The following is a 20950-nucleotide window of genomic DNA, read 5'->3' on the forward strand; positions in this document are numbered from 1 at the left end:
TGGTTGATCATTCTGTTTCCAAATGCAAATGGTTATTCTTTTTAAAATGCATATTAAGACTTAGAATCAATAAGTTATACTAATTTTGGTATCTCTTTAAACACAATACCAAAAAAATATTTTGATTCACACACATGTACACATGTACATATATACACACAGGCAGTCTATATTTAATACGTTGTATAGCATATAGGATAGAGAGTATAATATATTTAGTGTGCTTAGCACTCAATTTGAATGTGATTATGACAATCTCCAAGAGTGTTCTGTTCTAAATGCATAAAAGCTAAAAACAAAGTTTAAGATTCTCAGTCTCCTGAAATAGTGTCAATTTTTTAGATACTATAATTTTGCATCCTGTTTTCCTTACCACCCTTAAAAATGTGGTAAAGAAAACTATATAAAAATTAAATGATATAAAAAGAACTTTAGGAAAGTTTTGTGATGTCCGATAGACATAATGGCGATTTTTATTGCAACATGAACAAATCAAAGAAACACAGTCAAAAGTTGACCATAACCTATTTGCCTTGAGACAGAACATATCCAAGAAAAATATTTCCAGAGTTCATGTTAGATCTATGACACGATGGTCAGCATAAGCATTGAAAATGAACAGAAATCTAAACCTTAAGATTAAGTGCATAGACAAACAATACCAAAGATGACCATGAGAAGCTACGTGTCAGTATGACCTGGAACACCTGCTAACTATGTAGTTAGAAAACCCCAGAGGAACTGTCCAAATCATTCTAATAAACCTTAGAAAGCATAAAATGCTTACTACACTCTAAAAGTATGTATACTGATATCTGCATGAAATACAGTGTCCAATCAAATCTAGATAACAGTTTGTCAACCAATGCCAAATATATGAATTTCACTTCAACCACTGAGGGAGGGAGCCAATTTAAAAAATATAATCTAAAATCTGTAAACTCTCTTCAAGTTTTACATACTGTTCCTATTTTAAGTGCTAGCCTTACTTTGTAAGTGCATTTAAAATTTAATCCCGAACTCAAAAGATTACCAAAAAAACAAAACAAGAAACAAACCCTAAGTTTATGTATATGAGACTCGGTCCATAGCAATTCAAACACAATAATTACTGTCTTATTTTGCCATATTATAAAACACATTAATTCAAAATATGAATAAAATCTAGTTTCTAAAATATCTTTAATGCCAAAGCTTCATTTTTGATGCATCTTCTACCTAAGATACAAAACTGATTCTTCCAGTTGCTTTGAAAGGAAATGCTATCTTTTTTTAAGCCTATTTATTTATTTTGGGAGAGAAAATGTGTGTGCATGTGCACACAAGCAAGGGAGGAACAGAGAGAGAGAGGGTAAGAAAGTTCCAAGCAGGCTCCATGCTGTCAGTACAGAGCTTGACAAGGGCTCAAACCCACGAACCATGAGATCATGACCTGAGGCGTTATCAAGGCGCTTAACCAACTGAGCTACCCAGGTGCACCAGGAAAATATGTATCCTATAACCAAATACGAGTTACAAAAATTAGTTAATAAAAGCAGTGCATTTAGAGCAGGTGGTATATACACTAAGTTCCCATTGAGTGTTAGTTTAGTCCACTTGTGTGGATTTTTTCTTTTTTTATTGAAGCATAGAAGACACACAATGTTACATTAGTTTCAGGTATGTAACATAGTAATTCCAGAATTCTGTATGTTATACTAAGCTCACCTCAAGTGATCATTATTATTATTATTACTTCTGAATGCTGAATTTAAACTGTAATCACTTTGCTCAGTTTACCTGATATTGACCCCCAAGGAGAAGAACACATACATATGTGCATGTGCATAAAAATCTATGTTCATTTCTGTGGCTTTTATAAGACAAGATTTTCACTGTGTTTCACGAAAAATGAGTGGTCCGGGAGCGCCTGGGTGGCTCAGTCGGTCAAGCATCCGACTTTGGCTCAGGTCATGATCTCGCTGTCCGTGAGTTCGAGCCCCACGTCGGGCTCTGTGCTGACAGCTCAGAGCCTGGAGACTGTTTCAGATAGTGTGTCTCCCTGTCTCTCTGCCCCTCCCCCCACTCACGCTCTGTCTCTTTCTCTCTCCGCAAAAATACATAAACTTAAAAAAAAATGAACACAGTGAACATAGTCTTTCATCATCTAAAATGCCTGCAGAAAATTATAACCAATATTGTCAAGAATTGTAAAGGGTCTATGATTTTTTTCTAACTTAGATGATAACAAGTTATTCAAATACAGTTTCATTCATGCTGGCAGAATATACGTGGCTCTTGAATCAGAGACAAAGGACATTATTACCCACAAAAATAATAGTCATTGTACCAGCATTCCCATGCTGGTTCCCCAAGCTCCAATTCCTAGTGCACAGTATAAAGAGGATCTGGTGACAACCTGCACGTGCACTGAGTTGCATTACAGCAGAGAAGCCTTGGGTTAAGGGAACCTGAATATTTTATTATAGTCACAAGCATGCTTGCCATTATATATTGAGGGAGATGTTAGTTTACTGTACTGGATGGTAAGCATACCTGCCCTGTGCCCCGTGGGAGACACTACCTCTAGCTGCTCAAGGCTTGCAAACCAGCCTTTTGTTTAAGAGGGAGACACTATGTTCCAAGTCTCTTCCCTATACAAATATCCTTCAAATATCCTTTAAAATTTTCTGTAAAATGGCAGTTAGGGCCTCTATTCATCAGATATGCAGAATTATATGAAAGACCCATGAAAAAATATCTCCCAATGATTATACATCAAGGTTTTGAGATTTAATGAAGCCTTATGATTTCTGTAGAATTAGGAGGTAATTCAACCATCCATTTAAAAAAAAATTAAAATGCCTTGAATTCCTTAGAAGAAAATTTTTAAAAAATTAAAGTTGATGCCAACTTTGACCTTTAAAAAAAGGTCATATGTATCCTTAAAAATGAAATTCACTCTAGAAAAGCAAATGAATTTCAATGACTAATGTGCATTTTGGACTGTACTGAAACTTAAGATTCATGTGTGGCTTCAAATTCTCCATTGCATTCACTTGGCAAAAAATAGTGTTGCTAAAGCCCTGTAATTTGAGCCATGATAAATTTGATAGACATGTTATAATACATCATAGCATTAAAAATGAATAATAACTAAGGACAAAAATATAAAAATAAATCCCTCAAGAATTGCAAAAATGTCCCAAAATTCAGGTGCATGACAATACGCTTTGAAATGTTTCCAACAATAGCGATGTTATGAGAATCTGCTTTTTTTTGTTCATCTCAGATGGTTGAAATTTTGATTTCCAATGATGTTCAAAATATTTCTAACAGTCATACGGTTGCCATTTGGTTTTATTGAAACTTAGTGCAAAGAGAGATGGTTTAGTAGGATAAACAAAGAAGATACAGAGAGCTATTGATTCGAAACAGATTCTTTTACCAGCTTAGCATGTATTCAGTTTTCATTTGCAAAACAGGGTCAAGGAAGTTAATCCCTCAATAGAAATGTTATTGTGAATAACAGAGTGGATTTTAAGCACCAGGAAAAATATCAAAAATGAAAGTAAAGGTGAATAATAGCAGTCAGAATAGAGATATCTGGATTGCATTTATCTTCTTATTCAGGGACTCTGTCCAATAATATTCTATGTATTTTTTTTTCAAATTACAACTCTCAAGTTACAACAATGGAAAAGTTCACGAGCATTTCACTCCCCTACTATAGAAATGCCCCAACAACATAAAAGTGTAGATAAAGCCTGCTACACTAAGAAAGCGTATTAGGAATATAGCCGGTATATTCACTTCCACAAAAGGAAAACAAAAATAAATTTAGAGTAATGTTGTTGTCAGAAATGTCATTACCAGCAGTCTAAGACCCATTCATATTCTCTTTCTCCCTTGATCTACACATATATGTAGAAAGAAAGGAAATATAAATGTCTCTCAGGATGCAGATTCCTTCTTTACCACAAAGTCCATCTTTGTGGATAGCTGGCTTGAATTCCAGCTGCTGATTTAACATATGTGTTTGATACAAAACTGAGCCATGAGAAACGATGGTGTGTATCTTTTCAGCTGCCTGGCAGAATAGGAAAGGGTTCAATTTTCTGTATGATGCTACACTCAGCGAACTATCTAGGTTCAGGAACTATGGATGTACAGGAACTATGAATGTTCAATCTAGTGGCATATCCTGACTATCCAGGTGGCTGTGTTGTCTTAACCATCTTACCCAGAATTAAGAATGACCCACTTTCAAGGTATATATATCTGAAATATATATTATATATATATATATGATATATAATATGTATCAGTCAGTGCCTTTGCCTTACTTTGCCTATCGTACTCTTACATCTAAATCCAATACTGAGAAGACAGCACTTCCTCCAGGAAGGTTTGTTTAAAGGAGCTTTATTTCTAGAGGACTTCTTAAGAAAACACTAAAACCAGAGGGAAACAGTAAACTCAGATCCTAGAAACCATGGAGAGCATTCAGGCAGGTCATTAGTTTACTTTTCTATAAATGTTCAGGTCAGTTCCTATTTTGGTTACAATTCTATCTTGGAGTCCCAATGGCTGCAAAAACTACTAAGCCTCATTCCTGTGGCTTTCAGCATCACAAGAATTCTTTGAAAGGAATTATTGTCCATATGTCACAGCTGACTATTATTTACTCAAGATACAGTGCAGAATTTCTATCAAACCATCCATGTCACTTCAAAAATCAGGTACTGGATGTAAATTCTTAAAAACTCTTTACTGTTAGTATTTCTTGCTAAGTGATTAAGAAATTATTGGTAAAAATACCAAAGCTATTTTTTTATGTTTATCAGGGAAAAAATGTTAAAAATCCAGGAAGCCTACTAATTGCTATTTTTCTAAAATCATGTATTAGGGAAGAAATGGAAAAATGTATTTATATATTAAAGTTCAAAAATAATGAATAAATGGCACATATTTTATTTAAATGAAATATATATGTAAATTAAGTTACATAAATGAGGTTATCTGAAAAGAAATTTTAATAAAATGCATTTGAAATGCACAAAATATATTTTGAATAATAGGTCAATGAAAAGCATTATTAAAGGAATAAGATGGGTTACCAGAAAAATAGTAAGAAATCTATTTTCCTATTTGAATATATTGTTGTTGACAGCTAGAGGAAAAATACATTTTTAACCAAAATATATGAAAACTGTTACATTTTTATTTTATCAAATAAGTGCTAAGAAAGAGAAAACAAAATATGCTGGAATTGAACTGCTATAATTTAACAGAAGATAAAGGAATAACCAAAACACAAACACTTTATCATGTTACATTAATTAGTTGACTTTTAAAAAGATTAGTATGGCTAATATTACCATATCATTAAACCTTCAAAAATTTAAATATCTCAATGCACACATAATTACCTATCTCTACCATAATTTATGGAGTATGACTTATAAGCCTTCAGAATGTTTATTACAAAGTGCTATGAAATGATCACGTGCAATTAATACCTTGTATCCGACTTAGCAAACTCTATATGTCTTAGTTCCTTTCAATTTAGTTCTATGAAAACCACAGCATTTTCAATAAGCCTAGAAAATAAAATAAAGTTGCCTTTCTTAGAGAGGAAACCTCTGAGGTCATAATTAGGGTTACCCTTATGGCACTATGCAGATCATGACTTTATTGCACCTGCTGAACTAACTGCATCTGTGTTAACACCAGAATCCCTTGGTGTTTAGTACTTATACCAAAGTGGGAGGGGAGGGAAGGAAGAAGAGGAGGGAAGGGCAGATGAGAGGAGAGCCATAAAATATAAGGGAAATACAGTGAGGTGAATTTTGGAAACCACAAACACTAAAGATTATGTGCTATCTTAGTAAATGAGTAAGCTGATTCAATCACTATGTCAAATACACTCAGTACTTGCCTATAGTGCTTATTATAAATGCTTATTATAAAATCCAGATAATTTGTCAGATAAGTATCATATTATCTTCAATTTCAAAATTGAATTGAATTCAGAATAGTGCAACACTACAGTGATCATGATCTTTAAAGAGGATCAAATTAATTTCATGAATGATGTTTTTGCTAAGAAATTGCCTAAGCAACTCTATTACATGTTCCAGGGACACTAATAATAGTTAATATAAATTTTGTACAATGCATTATAGCCTATGCAATAATTTCATTTGTGATTGAGTCTTACAGGAATGCTGTGAGCTGGTTGTTACTACGTCCACACCCTTGATGTGACCAGAATAGGTAAAGTATTTATTAGTCCTTTACTGTTTCTGTGTGTTAACAGGCAAATTCAAATCCATATATGCCACATGACACCAAAAACTTCATCAGAAGCACAGACATTCTGATCTCAACTTCTAGCATAGTACTCAAAATGTTCTAAAATTATGGATGAAAAGGCTTTAAATGAATATTCTGAATCACTGTATTTTCTGATCAAGAAAATGGAAGTAGTGATACCCACCTCATAAAGTTGTCATTAAAATTACATTTACAAAATAGCATTTAAATCATCATAGTACTTGACACAGGAAAGATTCTCAATAATTATACGTATTCATGTCTTCACTTGTTAAACTTCAACAGAAATGGAAAGAGTCTGTTTTTAAAAGTCACAGGTGCATACTGGTAAAATCTCTACTTCTATCCATCCTTAGTTAGTATCACATTGAAATCTTTCAAAATAATCTGTTAATGGTAAGCATGGCATTTTAACGTTAATAATGTTTTGTGTATTCAGTTATGGGTTTTTTTGCCTTAGACTTACGAAGTATTTTCTTCTTTTAAATAATTTTCACAAAAACTCTTAAACTTGTTTCTCCCAATTGTAAAATATGTAATGTCTCATTTAATGGATAAAATAATAAAGCACTCCAGAAATCAGAATACTTGCATAAGTACAGTTAATGAGTCATTGGGGGTTTCAACATAACATTCCTGACTTCTCTGGACTCCTACACCATTGTTTTTTTCTCTTTACTCCTTTCCAATAGTCCTAACATAAGTATCAACTTGGGACAGTTTAATATTTGACAGAACACACTTTTTTTTTTTTTTTTAATGTTCATTTATTTTTGAGAAAGAGAGACAGACAGAGCATGAGCAGGGGAGGGGCAGAGAGAGAGGGAGACATAGAATGTGAAGCAGATTCCAGGCTGTGAGCTGTCAGCAAAGAGACCGACGTGGGGCTCAAATTCACAAATGATGAGATCATAACCTGAGCCAAAGTAAGGCATTTAACCTACTGAGCCACCCAGGCGTCCCTTGACAGAACGTTTTTGTGGTCCACTTTTACATAGCCAAAAAAATGTTTACTATGAAGGTGCAATGTAACTTATCACTATATTTAAGGTGAAATTTTCAAGGATGAAATTTGCCATGTTTGCTAATATGTAACTAATCAAAGCCTGTGCTTTGTCCTCTTTTATCTATCTTCCTTCACCACCAGCCAACACTGTTACCAGATTGAGATATTCTTTCCCCATGAATTCAGACTCCACCTCTACATCATTCTAAACATATGCGTCATCTTGTGGGCAGCTGCTACCAATCAATCAGGTTGTCTCCTGAAAATATCTACATATCTATCCATCTACAAATATATATATACATACACATACACACACACACACACACACACACACGCACACACACACACACACACACACACACACAAGCAGGTTAATGTGTGTCTTTAAGCACCTAAGATAAATTTCTTTTAAATGCCAATATGTATACAAAATATATAGGATTTTTCTTGTGTTTTAGACATACAAAAATAAGACACAAAATAAAATACATTATATCTGTTTTTTTTTAATTCAAAAAAATTTAATGGTTTATTTTTTAGAGAGAGACAGAGTGTGAGCAGGGGAGGGGCAAAGAGAGAGGGAGACACAGAATCTGAGCTGTCAGCACACAGCCTGATGCGGGGCTCGAACTCACAAACAGTGAGATCATGACCTGAGCCGAAGTAGAACACTTAACCAACAGAGCCACCCAGGCACCCCTAAATTATATATGTTTTAAATCCTGAAATTCATTTTACTTTATTGATTTAAATGACTATAACTGCCTTTTATGATCTGTGCAAATACTTGGCTATTCCTCAAAACAGTGACCCACTTAATTTTACTAACAAAGTTTGCCTCAGAAATAAATGAATGTACCTTTTGATAAAGGTAAAACCATTGTTGGATTGCTTACCATTCCTCTTTTGTTCAATGCCTATTACCTAGTCAAGACAATGCGTATTACCTAGTCATTACTCAATCCATATTTAAGAAATCAGAGGAAGGATGGATGGATGGATGGAAGGAAGGAAGGAAGATGAAAGGAAAGGAAAACAGAAAAAGAAGAGAATGCAAAGAAGGAAGAAGGGATAATTTAATCATGACTCAGAGGCAGAAAAATTTCATATCACCCAAAAGGAATTCAAGAAGAATTAACATATGAAAACAAATTTGTACAAAGAAGTTGACTTGCTGAATGTAAGTATATATGCTACAAAATTGCATTTTGTTAATTATCTTTTGTATACATGTAAATCTTTAGGCATGTTTTACCTTTACCCACTTCTTTATATAAAAATACCACTATCCAAAATCAAATACTTTTTTGTTTCTAAAAAGTGATTAGGTTCACAAGTATAGTGTTTACTTAATACAACATTAAACAAAAATGATGACAAAATAATAAATTATGTAATTACTAAGATAATTTAGTTGATTGATACTTACCAGGATATCTTTTCCAGCCCATTTGCATTCATCCCTTCTGGTAAAAGATACTGGCCATACAATCTAAGGGCAGAGAAAAAACATAATTTTACGCCAATTAAGTTCTCTAAGTGATCCAACATTATAGTCTGTTAGACTAAGGTGGGACAACTTAAAGATAAGTTCCACAAAGCATTATGTGGGAGGAAGGTTTCAGCTTAAACTCTGCAGTAGCATCTATTTATTGGTATGAATGTAAATCATGCAATCTCTGCCTACCCATTAGACTTTGCTGTTTATGAAAGTTGAGCAACACAGAATTTATGTAGTCAGTAGAGTTAAGCAGCGTGCAGAGAAGAGAACTGTCAGGTTGGGAGAGGAAGATCATTTTGAGAAGATGTGAAAATCTAGCGAAGGGAGATAGAAATAAACATAAAAAAGTGTCTAACATTTTTCTAAAAGAATCTGTCTTTATTATAAAATAGTCATTTTGAATTTAAACATGAGGTGCTCTGGGTCCTTTTCCCTAATTCAAATTTCAGCATGACACTCTAGAATGAGCAATTGATAGGGTTAAGAAAACCTCATTTTAGAAAGGAACTTTTTTTTTTTTTTTTTTTTTTGGTGGGGGGAAGCACAGTAAGTAGGTAAGAGTAGCATTATATACTTTCTGGAGATAAAGAAGGAAATGAATTTCCAAATAGATAGCTCTAAAAACTTTGCCACTGTGGGAAAAACTTAAACTAATTGAAAAACAATTGTTTTCATCCCTAATATTTCCCCTTCATTCTTTGACAACATTTATGCTAAATTCCAAAGGTTTCTATACAGTATAATTACAATGACTGTGGTAAGCAGGCCAAGATATTATTGGTGGTTTAGGGGATGGTGGATGTATTTTTCTTTATAATATTAATACAAATATCCTCATCTAAATTTTAATATAAAATTGTTCAGTTCCTCAGGGCAATTCGAATGAGTCCTATCTGTATTGCGGCAGAACAATTGAATTTTTTTCTTTAATTCATCTTTCTCATCTGGTAACAGTTAATTGCAGGAAAAAAAATGTCATATGTAAAAAAAAAAAAAAAAAAAAAAAAATCCAGACATGGTGCAGTCACTCATTCATGTCTGTGTTAGTCTCAAAATGACTGATCATCTTTTTTGGGATCCTCAAGATAATTCAGTATAAATGGTCATAAACAAGCCTCAAGATAATTCAGTATAAATGGTTATAAACAAGCCTCAAGATAATTCAGTATAAACGGTCATAAACAAGCCCCTAGATAATTCAGCATAAATGGTCATAAACTTGTGCAAGGGCTATGATATTCAATCTAGGGAATCAAAAAACAAAATATAACACATTCATAAGCAAGAATTTAGGACATATTGAAATAACCTATGATGGCATAACAAATGCATTTCAGCTCTGTGTCACAATTATAAAAGCCCTAAAAATTTTTGGTTATACATTCATTTTTACCATTTGAAGCTTTTAATTTATGTATTCTTTTTCATGTGCTTTTCTTTTCATGTTTATCTGTATATGTAAATTAGAACTGTCATTTGATTTGTTCCACAAGGATCTTACAAAGTAATCTCATAATAAAAAAAAAAAAAAAATCTAAGCACAATAAATGCACGTCCTTAAAATTCACATTACCCTGACTTCTGGATTACTAGAGCGGATGCTGGGTAGTCTGTTCCATACATTCCACAGCTCTGTCTTCACTGTGGCTATGGAAAGCCCAAGCAATCTATTCTTATTTAAAGTTTATACCGGTAGATAAAATATAAATTGCATTTAAAACACGACAATAATATAGAGTATAGGGGTAAGATTTACTGACTCTCACATTAAGCTTGCCAGTTACATTTCACAAAACTCACAGATTATTAAAACCTAATTTTTAACTGAAAAAGGCAAGTCATTTTCTAATACTTTCCTAGCTCTTGAATGCTGGTGGTGAGATAGCATGGGTCTCATTTTGTCATTTTTCTCTATGTCAAATGTTGATAAAAAATAATGTTGATAACATTTATGCTCAATTCTCTCATACTTAGAGGAGTGTGTACTCTCAACTTTCTAGAGTTCCCAGAATTAAATAAATAAGTATAGCTTAAAAATCTGGCATGAATAAAATAAATTTTGGTATATAATATGCTATTCTGGAAAGCAATTTATGGGCATAACTCTAAGTCAGTGAAATAAATATATATATTTACTTTATATAAAAAATATAAATGTATTTAATTGTCATTTCCAACAGTATCCTCTTCCATAAAGAATAATTCCTGACTATTTGGTTATATTTGTTTACCTGTAGATATTTTTGTCTTCTTTGCTCAAAAAGTCTCAATTAACAATGCCTAAATTTCTTATGCTCAAATTCAAAGTGTTTCATGATGTGTATTACACTTTCCTTTCTTCATGCTTCTATAGTTCTATTCATGACAGCGCCTCTCACTCATAATTTTATAAATAAGCATTTGTGCCTTAAAGAAACAGCATGCTTTTATGAAGGTCTAGAATCTTTTCATGGTTCTTCCAAATCTGAGAATGTGTTATCTCTAATAAGGATTGGCCTAATATATACCTTTATGCTCATAATCTTATATTTAATATTATGTTGTAAGTCCCTCAAGAATTATTTATGATATCCTATAGGGATCCTTATAAAGTTTATTACAAGAGTAGATGCTTCAGAAAATGCTAAATAACATCATACAGAGATTATAAAGAACATTGATAGACAAATGCATGTGAATTCTTAAGTAAACTAGATTTACTCCTATGGACAGTGTGGTATAATTAAATAATATGTTTGGAATGAATGTTTTAGACTTAGAAATATGTCTTCCATTAGAATAATGATTTTAAATGCAAGAGCAGGAGCTATAACAACACTATGAAACTGGGCAAGTCACCTAACTTGAATTAATTCATTACTTCAGTATCTATTTATTGTAAGTCTAGTTGGTAGAAGATACTGTGATTATATCAAGGGCATACAAATGGCTCTGGGATTTTCCTCATCTATAAAACAGCAGGTTGTCTCATACAATAATTAAGCCTTTTCAATTTTAGAACAAACTGAGTATATAAACTAAGAATTTTTATTATTTCATTATTCAGAGAAAAATGCCAAATACATTAAATACATATTCTGAGGTGTGATGTTACTCATATATTGTCTATGGATAGAAAATATATGTATATATATTTATGTTATATATATGAGTTTTACAAAATGATAAAACTATTATGAACACTGAAAACTTGAACTTATATAATTTCCTACTATTAAAATACCAAATTTTTCTTAAACTTAGATTTTTCACTCATTATATAAAAAGGATGACTTATTTTCACTAAACAAAACAAAGCTGCTTATTTTATGACCTTTAGAAAAGACTCCAAGGTAAATATTTTTGTCATTTCAGAAAAACAAATGGATAACTAGTTTTCTTAGACAACAGATAACCTTAGGAATACTGCAATCATCTGAGAAGTCTTAGAAATCAAACAGATTGAAAAAATGAGAAAAAGAAATATCAAAGGTGATATTTAAATGCCGTATATTAATCTCTAAGTATATCGCTGCTGTTTTGTATCATATACATAATGAATCAAATCTTTATGTACAGTCAGAATTTCAGAGTTTGGGTAGTAGGAAAGTAAAAGTCTTAGGTCCAGTGGTATACTCTATTAGAGATATGAATTAGCTTTGAATTTAATCTTCATTTGATCTTCAAAGCAATATTCTCCAACCAGGACAAAAGCTTTTAATAGAATTCATTACTTTTCAAAACTTATTGTCCAATATGTTAAAGTTTATCAGAAGTTTAGGAAACACCACTCTCTAAAGTCCTATAAGAAGGAAAATTAACATACATAAAAACTGATGTATATGTACTCTAAAAAAATATGTTATACTAGTACTCCTACAAAAGCCGTTACATAAAAGATTTTTGTTCCTCTGAGAATTATGACTGGAAATACTATGAAAAAATAATTGACTTTGAGTGCAGCATATGGACTCAGTAGCATAATTTGCACTAATTTTTCAATCCATGTTTATTTTCCAAACTGTATAGCTTATTAATTAAAGAAGCCAAAAACATGGTAGAGTAAGGATAAAACTGATAGACTGCAAGTGTCTAAATGACCACATTTGTAAAGATCTGACACTGAAAACTGATCTTGCCAAAAAGTTTGCAAACTTTTTGTTTGAAAGGCCAGATAATAAATATTTTAGGCTCTGTGAGCCAGATGATCTCTATCACAACTATTCAATTCTGCCATTGTTGAATGAAAGCAAACATAGACAATATGTAAATGTATGAGTGTCTGTGTTCCAATAACCATTTTTTACAAAAACAGGTGACACACCAGATTAGGCATGTGTAAAATGATTGATGAACTCTGCATTTGCTGACAATATAGCGATATATACATACACATACATATACACACACACGGTAAATGACATCAATTATGATATATAAATATAATGGTTCAGATGTTTAGTTTTACACAGGAAAAATGATACAACTATGGAAGGATAAGCTTAAGTCAGTATTTCTTAAAATGATCATTTAACATACTATGGTTTTGTCCTTGATGATTTTTATGGTTTACTGCATCCATTGATTTGTGATAATCAAATCAATGCATTATTTTTATTTGCATCTGAAAAAATAAAATTATTAATTTAAACAGTTTTTTTTTTCAGTTGTAACACTATCAAATAGCTAGAGAATTCACTGTTAAATAGCTTGAGATGTTTTAAAGAAACTACAGTGTATACATTAGAATAAAGATACCTTTTGAAAATCCTTGATATTAACCAGGTTGAATGAAAATATGTGATCCTTCGCTCCAACATACAGCCTACTCCGTTCCTCATCCAAAAGGAAGGTATGATAACTGGAGCTGTTGGCCAAGCCATTGAAAGTGATCACATTGTTGGATTCCAACATTTCTGCAAGGTAACAAAGCAAGACATTGGGTGTTAATGTGAGGTCCTACATGAGCATGGACTATTGGTACATGGCAATCTACGGCCTGCTGTAGCTACAAATCAGTGGTTGTTCTTAATGGTACTAAGAAATATACAGGAGCCATTTTTGTTTGTTTGTTTGTTTACATTTCATGGAAATGGAAGTCATATTCATTAGTTTGCTGATTTCATACTCAATACCATATACTTCTTCAGAAGAAAGGAACAGAAATACCTCCTCTGCACAACTGATCCAATGAAATCTCTGCATGTAATGATAAAATGAAATGCTCAGTATTGTATATAAAATGTCTTTAATTTTACAAAGGTTTTTTTAAATGGTTTCATTTGTTCCAAATCATTATCTAAAAGGAAAAGTGAAGCAGGCCAACAGAGCAGAGGCAGTATGAGGGAAACACTGTTGAACCTCCTAGGTTGTTTGAGGCTTCTTTTTACTAAGGAATTTTTACGTGTCTTTTTGACCATTAAATCATTAACTCCACCATCTAAATCTTTTGTAATATTTTGTGACTGACACATATACAGAAGCCAAGTTACGTTTTCATAAAAACGTAAGTTATATGAATTTTACTATCTGACTTCAATTTTTCAGTTTATTATCATTCTTCTATTTGCTTTTGCTAAGGGGCAAATCCTGACTTTTAGACCTATCCCTAAGTGAAGAAATATTTTCAAATAAAAACATTAATTGTAAGTCCACCTTTGCATTACAAAGGCAATTGTTGATAATCAACAAAGAGGTTTTTTTTTTGTTTTTTTTACATATCAGCCTCAGTCAAAATTATGTACATATACCACCACAACCCCCTCCCATGGGATGGAAACGTTGAAGATTCTCCAAAATTGTGTACTGAATCGATGATTCAGATTTGTCCAGGGCACACATAGTTGAACCCTTTCATCAACACCCACAAAATGCAGAATGTGTTTTCCAAGGAGAGAAAGCAGCAATATAGACCCTTCCTCTATCCCAGTCGTGTCCCCCATACATTAGCTTTACGGTAAGTTTCTTTGCTGTATCTATTTCTTCTACCGCCTTCTCCATATAACCAAAAATATTATTTCAGTGGGGGATAAAGTTCAAACTGCTTAATTTAGCATTAAAGACCATCTGAGTTTACACCCCAACCCAGTACTCCTCCCTCATGTCCCCTATCCTGCAGGAAAATGTATCTGCAGTTGTCCACTTTTTAGCCTTTGCTGCCGTTGTTCTTGACATCTACAACTACATACCACCTTGACAAGGGTATCCATTCTGTTTTTTTAATGTTTATCTATTTTTGATAGAGCACAAGCAGGGGAGGGGCAGAGAGAGAGGGAGACACAGCAAAGCAGACACCACTCTCTGAGCCGTCAGCACAGAGGCCAACATGGGGCTTGAACCCACAATCTGTGAGATCATGACTTGAGCCGAAAGCAGACACTTAACCAACTGAGTCACCCAGGCACCACAAAGAGTATCCATCTGTAAGAGCTAGTTCAAGTGCAAGCCCCAAGAAATTCTTATAATTTCTTTGTAAATTACTCCTATAACTTGTATCACACTGCCAATCATTCATGTAAATGACTTATCTACCAGAATTAACATCCCCTCAAGTCAGGAAATCTATAATTAATAGCTCACTACCTACAACTCACATGGTTTCTTTTCCACATTACCAGGTCATTAAATATTAAATCGAATGTGTATTTTTTCTATGGATTTATCTATCCATCCATCTACTACACAAAATTATAAGAATCGTTAAAATTATTAAAATGTGATTTTCTAATTAATTCATAAAAAAACAGTATAATACTGGGCTAGCCTTTTCCCACCCTCCACACCCATTTAAAAAAAAATGAAGAAAGGAAAGAAAAGGAAGGCAGGAAGGGAGGAAGGAAGGAGGGAGGGAAGGAAGGAATCAATTTGAGAATTTCATTCACATGAGTGACGTCTGAAATAAATGAGAGCTATTAGTTTCCAGAGAGAAAAAACCATAATTCACTACATGGTATCTGAATTTAAATGTCATCCTGTCACCACTTTCCGAATTATTGCAAATACTCAATGCTACAGAGAATGAATATAAGACTGAAATTTCTGGCATCCTGAGCTGTGTGAGGATGGCTACTATAAAAGGCAAGGGTACATTACTGGACATGTTCAATGACTGACTTAATGGTTGTTCAAAGAGATAATAATTATCAAATAGAGAACGTGCCCTTCAGTATTCCTTCCAATTATAAAATCTATAATAATCCCGCCCCCCCCAACACAAGAGAAACAAAACTACAGGGAGCTAGACAAACTGAAAAGTCAGGTAAGTCTAAGCCAAGACAATTACATAAATATTAACCAATAGGAGGGTCCTTCAAGAGACACAAAGGTGAATTTTAATTGGAAACACACAGAACTACATAAGGGAGGTCTAAGCATCGAGTGGAAAAAGTTATGGGAAGACAACTACTATACCTAGAGAACGCAGAGTCATCCAGTTACAGGTAAGAACACAAGTATCATCATAGTACTTACTAGCTGTGCAAACTAGGATGAATTCCTTATGCTACCTGGACCTCAGATTTTGGAAGATGGGGTTAATAATATATCTTCTAAGAGCTATTGTGAAGGTGAAATTAGGTAATTCATGTTAAATACTTAGAACAATAATTTGCATAGTAAAGCACACAATCACCTATGTGTATAAGTAGAGGTGAAATAGTAGTATGTTCAATCTTTTTGACCAGAAGTAGGAAATTAAGGTCCAGATGTAGCAGACTGAAAAAAAAATTTTTTTCTACTATCTTACCAAATATGCTAACTCATTAGCATTATTATTTTGTAAAGGGATAAAGAAAACCAATATACTTTCGATTTACATTAGTATGAAATATAAAGGTCCTTTTAAAAACAGTGAAATATTTTTTTGGTTTGCCAATTTCTCTAACCTAAATTTTAAATAATAAATGTAGTGCCTATCTATATTATAATTCCAAACAATGAAAACATGCACCCAATTAAAAAAATACATTACAGGTTGAATTTTGTAAATTCGTTCAGGGAGAATCATTGGTTACTCAGTACAGACAACTTAGAGAAAAGTCTTTAGTGGTTTATGTATGACATCACTATGGAAACAAACTACGCTTTAAAAATATGTTAATGCTAGATCATTTCATTAAACAAAGAGACAATATTTTCCTGGAGTATGGGTTAGCAGCTGTGTTTTCCATCACTTTCAAATATACTTGATTTTGCCTAATCATTCCTTTTTGCTCCAATTTCTTTAGATGTTCCTCTCTATCAAGGACTTTTTATATTTCATTACAACCAAGAAAAGAGTCTTTTTGAGACTCTCATGACACTGAGTCACAGCAAATTCTAGATTGCTTAGATTATCTCAACACTTTCCAGGGAAAAAAATACCTAGGTTAAAATCAGAGACATTTTCTCTAAATCTAGATAGATCTCATATTCTTTAATATTCTGTTTTCCTTTTTAAATTTGTTATTTTTTTCCTATATGTAGATACATTCAGCTATACCTGATATTAAATAACTTCAACTTTGACTCTACTCCTTCAGAATTTTAGGACTTTCTTTTCAGCTTCTATTTTATAATTCTTAGTGTGACATAAATTAGAATTGGAACTAAAATAAGTATTCAGAAATGTGAAATGTTTAATATTCCACTACCTTTTCATATCTTGCCTATGTTCACATCCAGGAAAATAGCAACAAACATTAGAGAACAATCTAAATTTCTACAGAATCAATTTGACTATAATGAATCTGGTAGACCAAAGCATGTAAAGACACTAATTCTTTCTGGTGTAATTCAGCTTTTTCCTGGTTGAGACATTGCTTCAACCTCTACACTTTGTGGCAACCATAAAGAGAAGTCAATGTACAATTGTAATCAAAAGTGCCATTTCAAACAAGCACTCTTTAATGAACTTTTTATTCTGAAATACGAAAGGTGATTAAATAAGCATTCTATTTATTTCAGCTTCCAAAAATGATTTAGCGTCTACAATTTGTTTAATGACAAAATGGAAGCTATACCAATCAAAGAGTAAATAGTTTTTGCTCAATAGTGCTAACTATTATCACCATTATAAGATAATGGAGACAGTAAGCATTAAGTGTATATAGATGTTCTGGATGGGAATCATTTCATATGATTTCAAGCAGCAGAGTGTTCAATTACAAATAGATTACATTCTCTTGTGATATAATTCCAAAAAACAGTCTTATGAAATTCAGGACACATATATATAAAGTCCATATATCTATTTTTAATGTAATAACATGAGCAAAAGAAGAAATGAAACTATAATTGATGTATTTTAATTAGAGGATCCCAGCAACTAATTATGGGAGAAGAACCATGATCTTTTCTAATGCATCTTTATTTCTTTGAAAGTTTATTTATTTTTGAGAGAGAGCACACAAGTGACTGGGGAGGGGCAAAGAGAGGGAGGCAGGTAATCCTAGGCAGGCTTGGGGCTGTCAGTGCAGAGCCCAACACAGGGCTCCATCTCACAAACTGTGAGATCATGACCTGAAATCAAGAGTCAGTCAGTCAACTTACTGAGCCACACACAGGGGCCCTCATGTCAATTCTAATTTTCATTCTACTTATTTATTTATAAATTTTGAGATCTGCCTTTTTTCCTTTTTTCATCATAATCTATGTAGCTTTATTTGAATAAAGAAAAAAAGACACTGTTAGTAATTATTATCAGTAGATTAAGATACTGAAAAATTATTTTACGAGCTGATGTTCTCCTCATGTTTATTTTAATGTATGAAACGAAAAAAAATGATGGGAAAATTTATATCAAAATCATACATGACTACTGACCTCTACATAATAAAGCTGGATAGTTCCTGTGGTGTTCTGATTATCGTTAGGACAAAAATAGATTTCTACAGATTATTGTATTGCAATAACCAGGTCAGATTCTCAAAAGGCAATGAAATGAATACAAATTTCTAGAATGTCAGACCGCCCAGAACTAGACATTTTTATAATAGGATGAAGAACTGTTTGACCTTCAAAATCAAACAATAGCCACTCTGTTCTTTATATTTCTGACTTCCATTATTGTTTCTCATTCTCTTGCTCTTCCTTCCTCTTTTTCTCTCTTCTTTCCTTACCCCTTCCTCTAAGTTTTATAGCATGAAAGGTAATAGGATGCCATCAGTTACTGGATTCAAATTAATTGCCTGTATTCATTCATGGCTTTAGCCTCATGTCCTTTTTCTATGACTTGAACTTTGTCCTTTCACAGAACAAAGATCCCATTTAAAGTAGTCAAAGGCTGGATCTATAGGAAGCCAAATATTTTGACTAAATGATGACTATATCCAGATATTTGTAAATACTGGAAGGTTCACGGAGGTCCAAAGTTTTAGATGCTGTATTTCAGTGCTTCCTAGATTATTTTTTAAATTTCAAAAACTAAATTATTTCTAAAGCAAAAAAGGAGCTAAAATAAAAGTTGGCAACTTTTTTTTTTTTTTTAAATTTTTTTTCAATGTTTTTTATTTATTTTTGGGACAGAGAGAGACAGAGCATGAAAGGGGGAGGGGCAGAGAGAGAGGGAGACACAGAATCGGAAACAGGCTCCAGGCTCTGAGCCATCAGCCCAGAGCCCGACGCGGGGCTCGAACTCACGGACCGCGAGATCGTGACCTGGCTGAAGTCGGAGGCTTAACCGACTGCGCCACCCAGGCGCCCCAAAAGTTGGCAACTTTTTGTTGCATTATAAAAATAACAGAAACAAGTACTATGGACAGTCATATGATTTCATACAAAAAAGAGGCATTTTATTTAATAAAAAGAGCAAGAAGCAGCACACAAAAAGGATAATCCTTGGATACGGATAAATTTATATTGTAGAAAAATTCACCTTATTTTTACTACTTTATTTCACCAAGGACTTATTTTTAAAGACTATTACACAGAAGGGAAGTACCTTTCCACAGACATGTTTGGCAACTGCTTCTCTAAGATAAATTCTACTCTACTCTACTCACAGCATTTCTAGCCAGTGTATTTTGTCATTACATAGATACAGCTAATGTTAGTGGGTATCTACATGCTTTTATTTATTTGGTGATGCTGAGTATATGCTCTCAGTTCACAAAGTTTGGTATGTATTGTTCAAATATACTTAGAAAAATCTATCTTCTAATTTCATAACTAGTAAATACTTGAAATGTGCATCCAATTTTTACATCCTGGTCCGATGGTAACTTTTACATTAACTACTTTCTCCAGTCTATGCCAGACGCCACAACACTCTGTAAAACACAATCCCCCCACCTCTGCCTAGAACATTTCTCCAAGTTCTTCCAACTTATTTATTTATATTTGCCAAGGGTCTGATCTCTAATGTCTCCTAACACATTGAATTTATGGCAGGACTCTCCCTTCTCTTCTCAGGTGCTTCTTATTTGTAGTTGACTTGGAGAGACTCCCTAATCAAAGTACAAGGTGCCCACATTTGAGTTTTAGACAAGCAAAGGTCCGTTACCAGCACAAACCCAATTTCTAAGCTTCTAGATGCCACACAATGAACTATATTGTCAGTGAGAGACAATGTATTTTTCCTCAAATATCCTTGTAAAACTCAAGAGCAGGCCTATCTGTGATATTAATCTGTTTTTCACTTTTTACAATGTGAAACATATGTATGGAGAGTTACTTCCTACAGACTAATCTAATTCAACAAGCACATACCCAGTCTTTATTGTGTATAATACACAGGCATTGGCTAAGAAGTATGTGGACTATAAAGAGTAATAAAATCTTGATGGAAAGACAAATGCCCTCAAAGAAGCAAAAACTAAATGAACAGCATGAAGAATAATAAGAGCTAAGAAAGTTAACAGGAGGGAGAAATGAATGCCTCATGGAAAAGTGGATACTCATTGGAGAAAGAGCTTGGCGATTAATCCTGGCCTTAAAAAAATGTGTAACGTATGACTTTGACCAGCAGGATGAGGTGTGGCAGAGCATTCCATGCACAGGACATGATAATGATCAGGAGACAGAAATAAGGTAAAATATAAGGTACAGTTTTAATTGCCTACTATTGCCAAAAACTGCTAAATGACTTATAGGTATATTCATTAAAAGTTTCATAACAAGATTATGAGGTGACAGTTCTCAGTCTCATTTTTTCTCAGACAGATATT

The 20950-nt window shown here is 33.2% G+C and overlaps 1 protein-coding gene across 4 annotated transcripts in view; it reads right to left on the bottom strand.

The window, feature by feature from the left end:
- Positions 1 to 20950, bottom strand: part of SEMA3A (semaphorin 3A) — a 469306-nt gene that overhangs the window by 137480 nt on the left and 310876 nt on the right. For all 4 annotated transcript variants that reach the window (XM_060632359.3, XM_060632358.3, XM_060632357.3 and 1 more), the window contains 2 exons: positions 13566 to 13723; positions 8757 to 8819 (listed from right to left, as the gene is read on the bottom strand). In XM_060632359.3, the coding sequence (XP_060488342.1) occupies positions 8757 to 8819; positions 13566 to 13723 (221 nt within the window). The remainder of the gene's footprint in view (positions 1 to 8756; positions 8820 to 13565; positions 13724 to 20950) is intronic.

The sequence above is a fragment of the Panthera onca genome, chromosome A2 (assembly GCF_046562875.1).
Source record: "Panthera onca isolate mPanOnc1 chromosome A2, mPanOnc1 haplotype 2, whole genome shotgun sequence".
Lineage (NCBI taxonomy): Eukaryota > Metazoa > Chordata > Mammalia > Carnivora > Felidae > Panthera > Panthera onca.